Source organism: Festucalex cinctus, chromosome 16 (genome assembly GCF_051991245.1).
Source record: "Festucalex cinctus isolate MCC-2025b chromosome 16, RoL_Fcin_1.0, whole genome shotgun sequence".
Classification (NCBI taxonomy): domain Eukaryota; kingdom Metazoa; phylum Chordata; class Actinopteri; order Syngnathiformes; family Syngnathidae; genus Festucalex; species Festucalex cinctus.
Window position 1 is genome coordinate 23604004 of NC_135426.1, and position 16830 is coordinate 23620833.

The 16830-nt window shown below is 39.7% G+C and overlaps 2 protein-coding genes and 1 long non-coding RNA gene across 15 annotated transcripts in view; 1 reads left to right on the forward strand and 2 right to left on the reverse strand.

Annotated features, from left to right (window-relative positions):
* The window catches only part of mpdz (multiple PDZ domain crumbs cell polarity complex component), a 47198-nt gene that overhangs the window by 26730 nt on the left and 3638 nt on the right, over nt 1–16830 (reverse strand). The window contains 13 exon segments of the mRNA XM_077500596.1: nt 45–203; nt 1897–2061; nt 2193–2339; nt 2445–2527; nt 2724–2801; nt 3961–4162; nt 5376–5464; nt 7183–7552; nt 8930–9052; nt 9129–9279; nt 9370–9509; nt 9604–9723; nt 15948–16114. Of these exon segments, the coding sequence (XP_077356722.1) occupies nt 45–203; nt 1897–2061; nt 2193–2339; nt 2445–2527; nt 2724–2801; nt 3961–4162; nt 5376–5464; nt 7183–7552; nt 8930–9052; nt 9129–9279; nt 9370–9509; nt 9604–9723; nt 15948–16114 (1994 nt within the window).
* Nucleotides 1–16830, forward strand: part of LOC144003913 (adhesion G protein-coupled receptor L3-like) — a 202490-nt gene that overhangs the window by 10128 nt on the left and 175532 nt on the right. For 11 of the 13 annotated variants that reach the window (XM_077500620.1, XM_077500624.1, XM_077500630.1 and 8 more), the window contains 2 exons: nt 3986–4191; nt 7311–7501. The gene's annotated coding sequence lies outside the window, so the exon portion shown is untranslated. Of the gene's footprint in view, nt 1–112; nt 326–3985; nt 4192–7310; nt 7502–16830 lie in introns of those variants that run through there. The other 2 variants (XM_077500622.1, XM_077500621.1) reach the window with 2 other exon arrangements.
* On the reverse strand, nt 9751–15641 carry LOC144003919 (uncharacterized). The gene is made up of 3 exons (XR_013279125.1): nt 13245–15641; nt 12297–12540; nt 9751–12196 (listed from the first exon to the last, which is right to left on the reverse strand). It is a non-coding gene; the product is annotated as an uncharacterized LOC144003919 (long non-coding RNA).

Sequence of the window (16830 nt, forward strand, 5' to 3'; positions counted from 1 at the left end):
CATGTCAACCCCAAACGGGTCTCAAGCCGAGGCCCTTTTCTTACCTGGTAGTCGAGAATGCTGAATCCGAGTCCTCCCGGTCCTTTCTCCAACTCGATATTTTGAACCTCCAGCTCCCACATGGCCAAAGGGGACCCCGTTGCCTCCGGAGTGGCGTCATTCGTCGCTCGCTCCGCTTCCGCGCTACTCGGATCCGTTTGTTCCTGTCGGAGGAGGAAACGGAGCCTCTCAATCTTCTTCTTCTTTGATGACATCATCGGACAGGGGCCGGCTTTCAAAGTGTCCGATTTCCAGCCAGCGTCGTTGGCGACTGCTGCTGAGGCGGGTAACTGGAGTCGTGAAACCTGAATCCGTCACGCGCGGCAATGCGGAGACGCGACGGAGCGACTGACGGATCAGGCTAAACTAATCGCTAGGGGATGTAACGATAAAGGCGATATCGTGATATCGCGATATTGCCGTCATGTCATGATATTAAAAGCAGCACATATGTTAAAAAGTCAGGTTGATTTCCATTTGTGCAGTTCTAGTACCCTCTGGTGGCTAGTTTTTTTGTTTTTGTTTTTTAATTTTAAGTGCAGTTTAATTTTCACAAGGCATGTTTTGGCCCTTCTCTGTTTAATACCTGTGAACCGAGTCAATATGTGGAGGAACTCGATGTGTTGTGCTTGAAGTGCCTCATTATTAACTCTTTGACTGCCAAAAACGTTTGACGTATTCGAAAATCCTAATGAATGCTGCCAAAAACGTTAATTTACGTTTTTTTTTTGTTTTTTGTTTTTTTTTTTGTTTTTTGTTTTTTCTTCCTTTTTCTCAATGGGCAGCGCAACGTCTTGTGCAGTTCTAGTACTATCTGGGATCTAGTTTTTTTTTTAGTTTTTTTTTTTTTTAGTGCAGTTTAATTTTCACAAGGCATGTTTTGGCCCTTCTATGTTTAAAATCCACACTAATGGTCAGATGAAGGGAACGTAATATACTTGTGAACCGAGTCAATATGTGGAGGAACTCAATATTAACTCTTTGACCGCCAAAAACGTTTAATGACGTATTCTAAAATCCGAATGAATGCCGCCAAAAACGTTAATTTACGTTTTTTTTTTTTTTCTCTCTCAATGGGCGGAACAACGTCTTGTGCAGCGCTGCCTTGTCACATTAGTGTCAAAGTCACTGTTGCGCAAAAAAAAATAAATCTTTTGACAATAAGCTTGTTTTTCTCTTAATATTTTTGTATTTTCACTTATGTCACTCAAATGACCTCATTTCAAATGGTGATTACTAAAGAACGGAATAAGGTAGAAACATATTTTTTTTTTTTTTTTTTTTTTCCTCATGAAAGAATGGAATCCAATCTTTCATATGGTATCCACCATATTTATGTCGTCATACCGCACAATATTCTGTTTGCTTTGAAAGATGAGTGAAAATGCTCCAAATCGGTTGGCACAGAGTTAAGTGTTATTAGAGAGTGTACGTTGTTTATATGCATTGTTGTAATGTACAAAAGCACAATATTGTTTTTTGTTTTTTTTTAACCTCCCCTACAATATCGTGATAATTATCATATTGTGAGCTTCGATACATCGTGATGTCATCGTATCGTCATATCCCTACTAAATCACGTGCAGAGGCTGACGACCTTTAAATATGATATAATTTAGTATTATTAATTGCCTCCCTGGGCCATTAGGGCCACTGTACACTAATAATAATAATAATAATACATCTTATTTATAGGCGCCTTTCTGGACCTTACAACAACAGTTAAAAACATACAAATGGTAAGAACCACAGTTGTAGCACACTAATAAATCGTAATTTCCATAATTTTCCACTCAGCTCCCGTGCATTTGAATATTTCTTCCTCAAGTTAAGCACGGCAACAGAGAAATGAAGTACCTCGAATTGAGATCCGGCAGACGAAGCTTCCGCTTGTGGTTTTGGAGCGTCGGCCTGCTGGTGGGGGGCGGGTCTGCAGCACGTCATGTACACACAGAGCGGGAGCTCCTTCAAGATTCGGACCACCTCCTTGTGGGTCTCGCCGATCAGGGATTTACCGTTAACCTGAGACAAAAACGGGATTAATATTAATTCATTCGCTGCCATTGACGGGTAAAGACGTCAACATTTTTACTGCACTGCTCGTAAATGAGTTACGCTAAGAACGTATTGTTGTGGTGTGAAACGGTACTAACCTCGACGAGTTCATCCCCACTGAATAGTTTGGCGCAGCGGCCGACGGGTCCTTCGGGCAGCACGGATCGGATGTAGTGATGGCCGCCGTTGGCTTCCAGGCTGATCCCCAGGCCGCTGCTGTCGCTGAATTTCTCCACTTGAGCCACCTGTTCAAGCCATGACCATTTCATTCACTTTTCAAACAAAATCAGGGAGATTCAGATCTTGGGGGGGGGGGAAGAAAAAAAAAAAAAAAAAAAAAAACCACTTACGACAACTTCATTATTTGCCCCAAGGATGTCTTGCCACTTTTTCACGAGTTCCTCTTCCTCGATGGCTGTCAGAACTGTTGTCCCTTTAACACATTCATTGCCAGACCAGCAAAAAAAAATGCATCATTTGACGTCTTTTTCCGTCAATGGCAGTGAATGAGTTAAGGGTGTAAACGGTTAACAATGCCATCCAATCTCAAACAACAGGCAGCGTTTTGTTTGTAATGGTGTTGCTAGGGTGTTTGAAAGACCCCCCCGCCCCCGCGGACCCCCTCCTACCGCGTTTGTCTTGCGTCAGCTGATCTACAACCAGCGCGACGGCAGGTTCTTCATTCGTCGTCTGCGGCTGCTTTTCATCTGAGCACAAAAGGCACAATTGAAAAAGGGAGATTAGAGAAAACGCTTGAAAGAAACGAAGAACTGCCGTGTAAAATAACGACCTTGGATCACCTACTGCAGCGGTGTCCAAACTACGGCCCGGGGGCCATTTGCGGCCCGCCGTCCATTTTTTTTTAGTGGCCCGCGACATATGCCTAAAAAATTGGCATTTGACTCAGTTCAAATAAAATAAAAACAAAAATATTTGGAGATGGTCAAAGAAGGAAGGGTGTCGAAAAAAAAACACTATTAGTATTAAAGGTTATTTTAGTTAACTAAAACTAACGAAAAAAATAAAATTCAAAAAACTATTTCGTTCACGAAATAAAATAGAAACGAAGATGCTTTTTAAAAAAAGAAAACTCACTGAAACTACATTTTATGTTTACAAAACTAACTAAAATAAAACTAATTATAGCAAAAATGTCCTTCATTTTAGTATTTGGTAATTAATTTAATGCATGAGCCTTTGGGGATGATTTTTAATGTGATTTTTAGTAGATTTACTTTGATATAAACCGGAATAATGATGTCGCGCCCTTTGTGTTTTTTAAATATTGCGCACAAGTAATACACATTAAAAAACTAAAACTAATACTGAAACTAACTAAATTAAAACTAAGAATTTATTAAAGAACTAAAACTAATAAAAAACTAACAACCGCCCTGAAAACTAATTAAAACTAACTAAATTTAAAAAAACACAAAATAAAAACTAAAATGAAAAATTGCAAAACTATAATAATCCGACTGCAATATTGCAAATAAATTGGTTCATATACTGTAGCATTTTTCTAAATATGCAAAAGCACAATCAAATTTATTTGTACAACTTTTAGGACTAAACACAATTCCTCTTCCGAACATGATGTGGCTCTTGCGTCCTTCTGATTTTCTGCCTGTGGCCCTCAAATGAAAAAGTTTGGACACCCCTGACCTACTGCGTCTAAAAGAAACTCCTCAACTCACTTCAACAAACCTTTGACACTGTCGCCGCCAAATGGAGCCCGAGCAATAACGTTGGCGAATAGACAAATCCACAAATGCCGAACTGATATGCTGTATTTTTATAAAATGTAGAAAAGATCCGAAGAAGGGAAAGATACTAAAATAAAATAAAAAACCTTAACTTGCACACCTTGATTTGCTTCCGTCATGTCCAGCTCCTTGAGGACGGCAGCGGACGGGGGCAAGATGGTGACGACGGGTGACACGGCGGGCGGAATCTCGTCGGGTCGGAACCCGCGGCGAATCAGCTTCAGGTGGACGGCTTGGCCCGTGTGTCGGAGGATTTCCACGGCCTGTTGGTTGGTGTAGCCCTGGATGTCCACGCCGTCCACCTACAGGGGGCGTTTCATGCAAGGACTTGGTGAGTGTTTGATTCTTTTAGCCAACAAATTGCTATCAGTCACTCAAGTTAAACACTAGGAAAAAACGAAAAATTAAGTAGTTAGATCCAGTCGGGGCTCATTTTTAATGTATAGTCATTAACTCGTTTGCTCCCAATGACGTGTAAATACGTTTAGTTTTTTTATGTTCTAAGTGTCCCAAAGACATATTTATACGTTTTTTATTTTTTTTATTTTTTATGTAAGAGCATACAGAAGGCTTTGATTTTACTAAACGTTATTAACTCATTTGCTCCCAATGACGTGTAAATACGTTGTTGTTTTTTTATGTTCTAAGACTCCCAAAGACGTGGTTATATGTTTTTTTGTTGTTTTTTTTTATGCTAGAGCATACAGAAGGCTTTGATGCAGCCTCTCAACTGCAAAGAACGGTTGCAGAAATGGTAGTTATTACACAAACGGCCAGCAGGTGGCAGCAGAGCAAAGGAGATCAACCAGGGCCATGTAGAAAAAAAAGCTCAATTACTTACAATTTTGAATAGATTCATGAAAACTGATGAAACTTAGCTCTCTTCTAATGCTAATTGCTGCAAAACGGAAACAGATAGAAACATACTTTTTTTTCCTGATCAAAGAAGAGACTTTAATCTTTCTTTTGATACGTTCCATGCTTTTATAGCAATAGAACACAATATTCTGTTGGTCTTGCAAAAATCAGTCAAAATCCAGTAAAACAGCCAATGGGATTGCTTCTGTGAAAATGGCAGCGAGTGAATGAGTTAAGAACGGGATGGCTCATTGTGTTTAATCTTTTATATTCACAGGAAAAATGTGCCATTAATTGTTAATTCCTCAAAATTATGCAAATCCACAGACAGAACGGATTAATTGCTCCCTGTTGATAGCTCACATAAAACACTTCCTGTATTGCCTCGACTCTTCACAATAATCATATTAATTAGCGCTGACGGTTAAATGATTTAAGCACCCCCAAAAGGTGAATTAGTAACCAGATTGACATTGTCAAAACACAAAAAATTAAAACTACAAGCAGAAAAATGCACCCATTTCCATTTCCACCCCCCCCCTTTTTTTTTTTCATAAATCAACAAAATGATCCGACTATAATGTCCACATTAGATGGCAAAGGCAAAAGACAAAAAGGCGATTCCGAGAGGGCCTCGGTGCTCGTCTCGGTACTCACGGCCACTATCTGGTCTCCCACGTGAATACGACCGTCTTGATCCACAGCGCTGTCTTTTGTTATGCTCTTGACGAAGATACCAGAAGGCTCTGAAGAAAAGACGGAATCGTTTTACACTTCCCACATGCTTTTAAGCATATTTCATTACACTTGTACTGACAAGATGTCCAGAAAGTACTCGGGATGTCACGATAAGGGCAATATCGTGATATCGCGATATGAAAACTGCCACAATATCGTCGTCGTCATGTTCACAATATTTCAAAGGAACACATTTCTTAAAAAAAAAAAAAAAAAAAAGTCAGGTTGATTTTCATTTGTGCAGTTCTAGCACCCTCTAGTGGCTAGTTTATTAGTGCAATTTAATTTTCATTCGGGATGTTTTGGCCTTCTATGTTTAAAATCTGCTAATTGTCAACTGAGGGGAACCTAATTTGCTTGTGAAGTGATCAATGTGTGCTTGCATTACCAAGTAAGTGCCTCAATATTGTTACAGAAGCACAATATTTATTTATTTTATTTTTTTTTAAGTATGAGCTCTTTTTTTTTTTTTTTTACAATATTGTGATTTTTTTTTTTTTAAATATCGCCAACGGCCCCACAATATCGTAATAATTATCGTATCAATTATCGTACCAAGTGCCTCAATATTATTACAGAAGCACAATATATATATATATATATATATATATATATATAATTTTTTTTTTAATATGAGCTCTCTTTTTTTTTTTTTTTTTTTTTTTTTTTTTACAATATTGTGATGTTTTTTTTTTAAATATCGCCAACGCCCCCTCAATATCGTGATAATTATCGTATCAATCATCGTACCAAGTAAGTGCCTCAATATTATTACAGAAGCACAATATTTTTTTTTATTTTTTTTTTTTAGTATGAGCTCTCTTTCTTTTTTTTTTTTTACAATATTGTGATTTTTTTTTTTATCGTGATAATTATCGTATCAATTATCGTATCAATTATCGTACCAAGTAAGTGCCTCAATATTGTTATTACAGAAGCACAATATATATATATATATTAGGGGTGTGAATTGCCTCGTACCTGACGATTCGATTCGTATCACGATTCACAGGTCACGATTCGATTCGATACCGATTAATCCCGATACGAATTTCTAAGTCGATTGTTGCGATTTTTTTTCATTCAAATATAGAAAATACTAATCAGTAAGCTTGTAGAGTGTAAGATTTATATGAAAATGTATTATTTATTTATCTGAAATTTCAGTCTTATAGAGGTTGTAATCTGTTTCATGTTTAAACAGCATTAAAATAAAATATTAAGGCTTAATGTTCCGTTCATATAACATTCTTCCATGCTTAAGGTGTGAATCCTAAAAAAAAAAAAATAAAAAAAAATAATCGATTTTGCCCATTATTGAATCGATTCGAGAATCGCGCGATGTAGTATCGCGATATATCGCCGAATCGATTTTTTTTAACACCCCTAATATATATATATATATTTTTTTTTAGTATGAGCTCTTTCTTTTTTTTTACAATATTGTGATTTTTTTTTTTTTTTTTTTTTTTTTTTTTTTAAATATCGCCAACGCCCCCACAATATCGTGATAATTATCGTATCAATTATCGTACCAAGTAAGTGCCTCAATATTGTTATTACAGAAGCACAATATTTTATTTATTTATTTTTTTAATTTTTTTTTTAATAATTATCGTATCGTGATGTTTGGATATCGTTACATAGAAAGTACCGTACAGTAATAAGCTGCAAATTTCCACAATTTGGATATGTTCCAATTCTTGATTCCGTCTATATCGCTCACCTGAGTTTTTATCTCCAACGTAACCGGCAATCGTGATCCCGAGCCCTTGTGTGTTCTTGATGAGGCTCACATCAAACACGCCTTCATCTTCTTCTTCTTCTTTTTCCTTCTCCTCGCCCTGTGAAAAGACGGGACAGTTTTGCATCCGTACGACGCGGACGCAAACGCCGCCGCCGACCTTGTCCGGCGGGAGGGCCGCCGGCGTGGCGGCGGAGACGGAGGGGTTCTCGTCCACGTGGCCCCGCGTGATGACCAGCTTGACCCGGTTGCCGCACTGCCGCAGCACCTGCGCCACCTGCTCGCTGCCCATCCCGTACAGGTCAGTGTCGCCGATTCTTAGGATGTGGTCGCCGCTTCTCAGGCGGCCGTCCTTGACGCCCGGAAGATCGTGGAAAAAAAACAAAAACAAAAAAAAAACGAATTAGACGATCAACCGTGGACGGGCACAATTTTGAGCCACGAGTTAAAACAAAAATAAATTAAAAACGGTTCATTTTAATAATAAAGGAACTCATTCTGATTTTAGCATTGTAAAAAATGGCAATTGTTTTTATTTATTGGTAACTTGATTATAATGAATGACAATTATTATTATTCCATCCATCCATTTTCATAACAGCCTACTCCTCACAAGGGTCGCGTGGGGGTGCTGGAGCCTATCTCAGCTGGCTTTGGGCAGTAGTCGGGGTACACCCTGGACTGGTTGCCAGACAATTATTATTATTATTAATATTATTTATATTTATTTATATATATTTATATATATTATTATATTATATTATTATTTATATATATTATAATAATATTGTATAATGTAAATCCTTATTATACTGTGATATCTGTATTATTTGCAATAGATCAGTTAACCAATTATTTTATTGATACAAATATTTTTGAAAGTATTTTTTTTTCCCAGATCAATATCAGTACGAGTACTCAACTCTTGAATCGTCATTGATAATGATACCAAGGATCACAAAAATAATAATAATAATAATTGTAAAGAAAATATCCAAGTCCTGTATAACATTTTTGCTTAAATTGAATGAAATTGACAGCAACTTCCTGTTTTTATAATTTCTTGTTCCTGATCGGAAAACAGCCACAAGAGGGCGACCTATACTGATTGATACCTTGAAATAAAGACAAGTGAGTATGAGTATCGCACAATAATGATACCTGGTATCGGTACTTTCCCATCCCTCGTAATAATAACAGCTAAATTTATGTTATTAACTCATTCACTCCCATCCAATTTCACATTTCGCAATCCCGTTCGCTCCCGGCTGTTTGACTGGATTTGGACTGATTTTGCAAGGCCCACAGAATATTGTGTTCTATTGCAATAAAGGCATGGAACCTATCAAAAGAAAGATTAAAGTCTCTTCTTTCATCAGGTAAAAAAGTATGTTTCTATCTGTTTCCGTTTTGCAACAATTAGCATTAGAAGAGAGCTAAGTTTCATCAGTTTTCAAAATCTATTCAAAATTCTGGCCCTGGTTGATCTCCTTTGCTCTGCTGCCACCTGCTGGCCGTTTGTGTAATAGCTACCATTTCTGCAACCGTTCTTTGCAGTTGAGAGGCTGCATCAAAGCCTTTTGTATACTTTCGCATTAAAAAAAACAAAAAACGTATAAATACGTCTTTGGGACACTTGCAACATAAAAAAACGTATTTACACATTATTGGGAGCAAATGAGTTAACAGAAGCCTAAATGCAGTTCAGATTTGAATCAAGTGCAGCCACCTGGTCGGCGATGCCTCCAGGGAGGATCGTTTTCACAACAACGCCGGTCGTCTTCCCTCCAACGATACCAAAACCCAGTCCAGTGCCATCGTTGACGAGCTCGATAGTCTCCACATGCTGCCACTAGAGCAGAACGAGTGATTTAAAACAACCAGTTAGCATCAGTTAGTCAGTGTCGTGTGTCAGGGGGCGTCCTTACCAGCTGCGGTATTGGCCCCCGGGCCACGGTCAGCCGGACCCTCTCGGACGCCCTCTGTAGGATGCCGATGGCCTGCTGGTGGGTAACCGTCTGGTCCAGGGGCTGCCCGTTGATGGCCAAAATCTGGTCGGCTTCCTTTAACTTGCCATCGCTGCAGTGGTGGCGGCAAATAAAGCTGATCAAATGGCCAAGCTTCAATCTAAAATGGCCGCCAAAATGGTTGGTCGCGCCGCGCGCTTACCTGTGCGCCACACTTCCCTCTTGAATCTCCTGGATGAAGATGCCGAGCTCGCCCCGGTTCTCGCTCTTCAGGCCCACCACGCTGAATCCCAGACCGCCCGACGCCGGCTTCTGCAAGTCCACGTGTGCCACGTGGCGGCACTGCGGACGGATCAAAAACTTCCGTCAATTTTTTTTTGGGGGGGGGGAGTCTGGTTTGTCTTTGGAAACTTGTTTCAAAAGACGCCGTTTCTACCTGCGCCATCGTCTGAATAATCTGATCCAACTGATCACATGACGTTTTGCTATCGTTGATGTCCGGCGGCGCGACATGGCTGCCGTTTTGTTGCGCCTCCGCGACGCGATCGCCGCCACCCTGTGAAAAAAAAAAGAGAGAGAGAGCTCATACTTAAAAAAACAAAAAGCACAATATTGTTTTTTTACCCAGTGACATCTGACAATTAGCATCGATTTTAAACATCGAAGGCCAAAACATTCCAAACGAAAATTAAATGGCACTAATAAACTAGCCACTAGAGGGTGCTAGAACTGCACAAATTAAAATCAACCTGACTTTTTTTTGTAACAGTTGTGTTCCTTTTAAAATATTGTAAACATGACGACAGTTTTAATATCATGATATCACGATATTGCCCTTATCGTTACATCCCTACTATTTACAGTAAAAAAAATTAGAGTAGAAGGTTGCATTTTTTTGTTATAGTTTTCAAACAAAGCTGTCAATTCTTTCAAATGAATATCAGTTTGAAATATCGGTTATCGGTCTCCTTAAAGCCCCAGTGTGTAGCTCACGACCGCCATCTATCGGTCAAACAAGATAATGCAATGATTTTAAGCACACGAACTACGGCGTCCCAGAGAGACCCTACTTCAACAGCCTACCACCAATTTCACCGGAACAGAACGCAAACAACTTCTGGTATTCCCTCGAGTGATGACGTAAGTGAATTGCATTTGTTAGACATACTGTACAGATCCCTAATAATTGTGATTTAGTCATTTAATTTCAGAATTAATATTTTTGTCGGCATTGTTTGGAAATACTGTACGTCAGCTAATGATAATGGCTATCTATGTTCATATTTGTTAGTGTAACTAAACCATGCAACAGAGAACACACAGTTATGTTATACGTTTTATAGACATGTGGACCCTCTCAAAGGGGGCGAGAGAGACGACGAGGAAGAGAACGCGGTGCCTCGTAACGTACAATTATGTCATCATGGAAAAATAATTCCATTCGAGCATGCATGTGAATGGCTCAAAACATACCTTTGCTTGGAATATGTGGTATTTAGATTACATCGTTTGCTGATATGTTTAGTATATCGTGCAAAAATAATGGTGTTAACTGAACTACACAGATGCAACTCAGACTCGTAAACCCCCCCGTGTCTTGTTGCTACTAACCACTCAGAAAAGTGCTGCTTACAAAAACATTTGAAACCCTTTACTCAGATATCGATTTGTCACCATGTTGAACAATTTTACCTAATAAATATCACTAAGCAACTTAATTAGTTTTGATTGAAGATACAACAGCTTCCTTGTACTTCGATGTGCAGGAATTTACATGGCTTTCACAAATAGTCTTGCTCATGTAATAATGTACTTCATTGGCTCAGTGACTTTCAGTTCATTGTTTGGTACCTCATCTGACATACAATTGTTACCTTCTTGCAGAGACTCGTACAGGAAATGACCATGGAGGAACATGAAGATATCCAAGTCCAGCTGATAGACTGACACCAAGAAATACTTTTTGACACATCAGCACCACCATGATTTCCTGTACCTGGATCCCACATCAGCACCACCATGATTTCCTGTACCTGGATCCCACATCAGCACCACCATGATTTCCTGTACCTGGATCCCAGACTGCGGCACCTTGGTGGACTTGTAGCAAATAAGTGACACTTTCCCAGATCCTTGAGGACAATACAAAGGTTTTTTACCTGGCATATAATTAGTCCATGTCTGACACTTGTTGTTGTAGTTTGTATAACTTGTATATTGTTGTTGTGTGTTAATTTGTACATTTTGAATAACTAAAAAAATACTATTTCCTTTGGCGTCAACATGCAGTGTTCATTCGACACCTAACCTCACACTATTTTACATGACCAGAAATGTAAAACATCAAAAGCCTGGAGAATTATTATAAATGCTTGCAATGACAAGGAATTCTTCATTGGCCAATGAATGTAAGGTACAGTACATGAAAATGAATGAATAAAATAAAGTAAAATAAAAGTCTACATGAAATGAACATATTAACTAAAAAAAAAAAAAAAAATGCTGTTAGAATATAATGAGCTACATGAATTGCAGTTGTTCCAGAATTTTACCAATACGCTGTGCATTTCAAAATATGGAAAATAGACATACAGGTTTGGGCCAAAAGTAGTGTTACAGAGCAGGTATGTGTTGTACACAGCTAAAATATCTGATTAACTCAATACCATGATGTGGTTTTTTTTTTTGTGTGTGTGTGCTGACATTGCCCCCCATTAACATTGCAACATTCCTCAAACTCTCCCGAACACAGTATGATCTGTAACACTACTTTTCGCCTACTCTATGATGTTATTGGGGCAAAATTAAGGAAGGCTTGTCCATTGATTGTGTGAACAGACTGCAGTAAAAATGAAGTCACTTCAATGTTTGCTGGTTTTATTAAGTTTGACATGCTCCTTGACTGCACAAGTACATGTTATGGAGTGAGGGCATGTTCCCACCAACGATGATATCATATTCTTCAAAGGCTTGCTGAGGAAAGTGAGGGAGGAGTCACTCCATGGCTTCAGACACCTGGTCAGCAGGTCCTGTGTAAAACAAGTGGTGCTTGTACATGTGACCATTCCGTATTGCTTCACACAAAAAGTTCATGTAGTGTGCAATGCCGTCCATATGTAAATGACATACCAAGACGTCGGCTGACTTCAGTTTGTTGTAGCTCAGATATGGTAGGTGGAGATACTGGTGGTACAACACCGAAGCCTTCTGGGGTCCTCCATTCAAGTGTCCTCATTCGGGGCATTCCAATATGGCTGCTGACTCTCCCCTTGATATTTTTTTTTCTTGCAGGTCGGTGATGTATTTAAACGGTGCATGAATGCTTGTATACATCAGAATATGGTTCTGGAACCCCTCAAGTTTGGCTGTTGATCTAGTGTGACACAAACAAAAACACAATTATAAAATAAAATAGAATAATTGATGATACTACTATATGTCACCAACTTTCCAACAAAGCCCCCAAAATAGAGGTAAGATCTTTAGTTTTTGGGCCCAAAACATTGTATTAGCTAGATAAAAGTAACTTGACTGCATACTGCATAGAATATGCAAAGGCTGCTTGCTTGTCGAATTTCCGTGGAAAACGTGGCAGCCTGTAAATTCTTGTGCACCCAATTACACAATGGACCAGTACACACTTGAGTGGGAGAGTTCAGACTCTAGCAGTGCTTACGGTACAGCCAGCATTTAAGTCCAGAAAGTTATTCCCTGCCGAAAATTAATTTCGAGAACCCTATTTTCACCAACCACAACGAAAATAATTTTCAACTCCTCCACTAATACAGTATGCTTTAGATTCTCTATTGCAGTTATGGGCAAATATACCTCCGAAATCACAGTTACATTACATTACACAATAACTTGCGCATTTACTCTAAATATAACGTGCCAGCGGGAATCTTTTTTTTTTTTTCAAAGCAAGTAGCTACATAACGAAATCGTTCGAGTGGTGCGGAGTTGCTAATCAACAGATACAGTGATCGTAAAACAAAGGTACGAACATCGTATTAATTAGTACGGAGTATACTTTTTCTCTCGCTCTCAAAACGTAAACACAAATGTACTCTTACTTACCGGTCAAGTAGAAAGCAGTCGAAGGCACCGGCACGTCCCAAACCTAGTCTGTTCCTCATTTCTCTCCATCTGGCAAATGCGGATACAATATAAACTCTTGTTTTGTCGCGCTGAAATAAAATAAATTCCCAAAGTAAGTGTGATGCTTGATAATGCTCTCTTCGGGGACCGGAAACTCTTCTTCTTCGTGGACATGCGGTCGCCATACAAACCGGAAGTGCGTTCCAAAAACGCGTTAAGAAATGGAGCGCTGAAATTTGTCTTTGACGGCACCCGTAGCAGAAAGATGGCGGCGAAACATGGCAGACACTAGCAGGCGAGGCGCGGACATGTAAGATAATTTGCGATTTCTAGACTAACCGTTATATTTTAAAAAAGTACGTTTATGCGATACAACATATCTTTTTACATACTACTAACACAAACAATTGTTTTTTTTTCCCGAATGATTTATTATTTCACCACTAGATGCCACTGTATAATACTGAGTGTACCTTTAACTACTAATAAGCGGTATCGGTCTTGAGGGGAAAAAAAACCCCAAAACAAAACACATAATTCTCATCTCAAACGGCGTCATGACGACGCTCGCTCGGCGCGATGATCTTCCGGTCCAATATTGGGGATCCCGAAGCTCGTTACATCCCCCGCGATTAGCCGCATCAAACGCCGCCTAATCCTTCAGAAGATAATGGCTGCTGTTCCCACGATGGCTCTAAGACTGCAAATATAATATTTCTATTATCATCGAGGGCCATCTGGATGCGTCAGTGTGCTCGCTTTTAATTACTGCTGTGACAGATGAACTGAAAGAATGCGGCACAGTACGTAAAAATGATGGATTGCCAACAAAGGGGGAAGTCGAGTTTTACGACCCAAATGAATAGCACAGACAAATATACAAATATTACACACTGAAGTTTGTTTTGTCCTTCACCATAAGTGGACATTGGCCCAGACCGGTGGACATTATGAAAGCTACATAAACAGAACCCAAAAATGCTCATAAAATATAAATGACATCTATTTACCGTATTTTTCAGATTATAAGTCGGGTTGTTTTTTTTCATAGTTTGGCCGGTGGTGCGACTTATGTGTGAAATTATTAACACATTATTATATCATTTCACGTGTTATTTTCACACTAAACCGCAAGAGGGCGCTCTAGGCTTGTGTTGATAAGTTCAACATTGCATCGTCTACCTCCCGAGTTGGGGGAGTTGTTTAAAACTCGTTCACTCGCCGCCGTTTTCACATTTCGCAATCCCGTTCGCTGTTTTACTGGATTTTGACTGATTTTGCAAGGCCCACAGAATATTGTGTTCTATTGCGATAAAAACATGGAACCTATCAAAAGAAAGATTAAAGTCTCTTCTTTGATCAGGAAAAAAAGTATGTTTCTTTCTGTTTCCGTTTTGCAGCAATTAGCATTAGAAGAGAGTTACGTTTCATCAGTTTTCACAAATCTATTTAAAATTCTAAGTAATTGAGCTTTTTTTTTTATCAACATGGCTCTGGTTGATCTCCTTTGCTCTGTTGCCACCTGCTGGCCGTTTGTGTAATAACTAGCATTTCTGCAACCGTTCTTTGCAGTTGAGAGGCTGCATCAAAGCCTTCTGTATGCTCTAGCCTAAAAAAACAAAAAACGTATAAATACGTCTTTGGGACACGTAGAACATTAAAAAAACGTATTTATACGTTATTGGGAGTAAATGAGTTAAAAGTGACACCGAGGATGAAGATTTCATTGGATTTAGTGATTTGGAGTGAAACTGCTAGTTTGGTAAACTTGTTAGCATGTTCTTTATGCTAGCGTTATATGAATAACTTGTAGTGATGGGAACAGAATTCACCCACGGAACGTTGGAACCAAGGGAGAGTTCCGGGTGGGTTTTGTTATGTGGAAAAGGGGAGTTAGCCTGTTAGCTTCTAGCTGAGTGACTAGCCAAAAATGCGACTTATACTCCAGTGCGACTTACATATGTTTTTTCCTTCTTAATTATGCATTTTTTGTCTGGTTCGATTTATAATCCGGAGCGACGTACAATCCGAAAAATATGAAGTATTTCCTTCCTGACAGAGGAAATGGTTGCCCAGCTCTCTTTGAAGGTCATTTGTGTGTGTCATCTGCATGACAAGCAGAGCGCTGCACGCTACTCAGAAATGAGCCCACAGGCCTGGTTAGCCTAGCATGTTGCTAAAGCGCATGTGCTTTGTTGGCCGGGCTAACTAAGAGGATTAAAGTTCCAGTCTGGTTCCTGCACATTTAACAAATTGTTTCCGCCCAACTTCACACACAACCAGCGGCTTCTTTTTTTTTTATTTTTTATTTTTATTGTTGCCATAGCTACGCGAGCTGCTTTTCAAGTGTTACTTAGGAATCTTAAACGCCGCAGCTCTCCTTTTGCACATCTCGTCTCAGACGCTGGCCCGCCCCTCTTTGCCTCCCACCGCATTGCTCGCATATTTTCATTCGGCTTCCTGCGCCCCCCCACCCCCCTTAAGAGCCGTTTCCCGGCTGCGATAACGTTCGGTTCTCAATGGCGAGACGATCGGAGACGTTGCGAACTTGCGGAAGATAAGCACGCGCCGCTCAGTTCGACAATTGTGCACGGGTGATAAAAAATCTTGAGAATGAGAACCTTGTTGTCAATTCAAATCCTGCCCCCACCCCCGATAAGCCCCAGGTCACATAGCAGTCACCTGGTCTTTGAGCTGCTGCACGGACTTCTGCAAGGCCAGGATCTGGTGGAAGAGGGGGCTCTGGAGCACCGACTTGAGCAGGCTGAGCTTCTCCTCGGTGGGCACCTCCCCCCGCTCCTTCAGCTTGGCCTGGAGCCGCTCCACCGCCTGCAAGGCACGCTGCGTGTCTGAGGGCCGGCCGAGAGGGGAAAGAGGACAGAACGCGGGCGCAACCGCGTTGATTCGTTTTATTTCGTGCGTGAAATAACAGCAAATACAACAGTGTTATTCGTATTAACGTTTTCTCAAATATCGACATCGGCCTTTTTTTTTTTTTTTTACGAATCTGAAGGCCGCTAACGGTTGTTTCTCACTGAGTGGTGAGCGCTTGCGAACGTAGCGATTTTTAGGGTTTTCGTCAGGATTTGCAAGATGTTCACAGACCAGTTTTGACTTGTCGCAAAGACATTTCAAACGAATTCGGACAATTTTTCACTGCCTGCCAAGATCTTTTGAAACGAACCCCGACTTGGCTACATTCGCACATTTGTTGCTCAGTGAGATACTGGCAATTTAGCATTAATGGATTTAAATTCCACTTTACTAAAAATGACGACAATGGCAACTCCCGACACTTTCTATAAAAAAAAAATACATTATGTTGAAATTTTGGGAAGCTATTTACTAGGGATGCAACGATATCCAAACATCACGATACGATATCATCACGATATGAAGGTTGCGATATGATAATTATCACGATATTTTGTGTGTGTGTGTGTGGGGGGGGGGTCGATATTTAAAAAAGATCACAATATTGTAAAAAAAAAAAGAGAGAGAGAGAGAGCTCATACTTAAAAAAACAAAAAGCACAATATTGTTTTTTTAACCAGTGACATCTGAC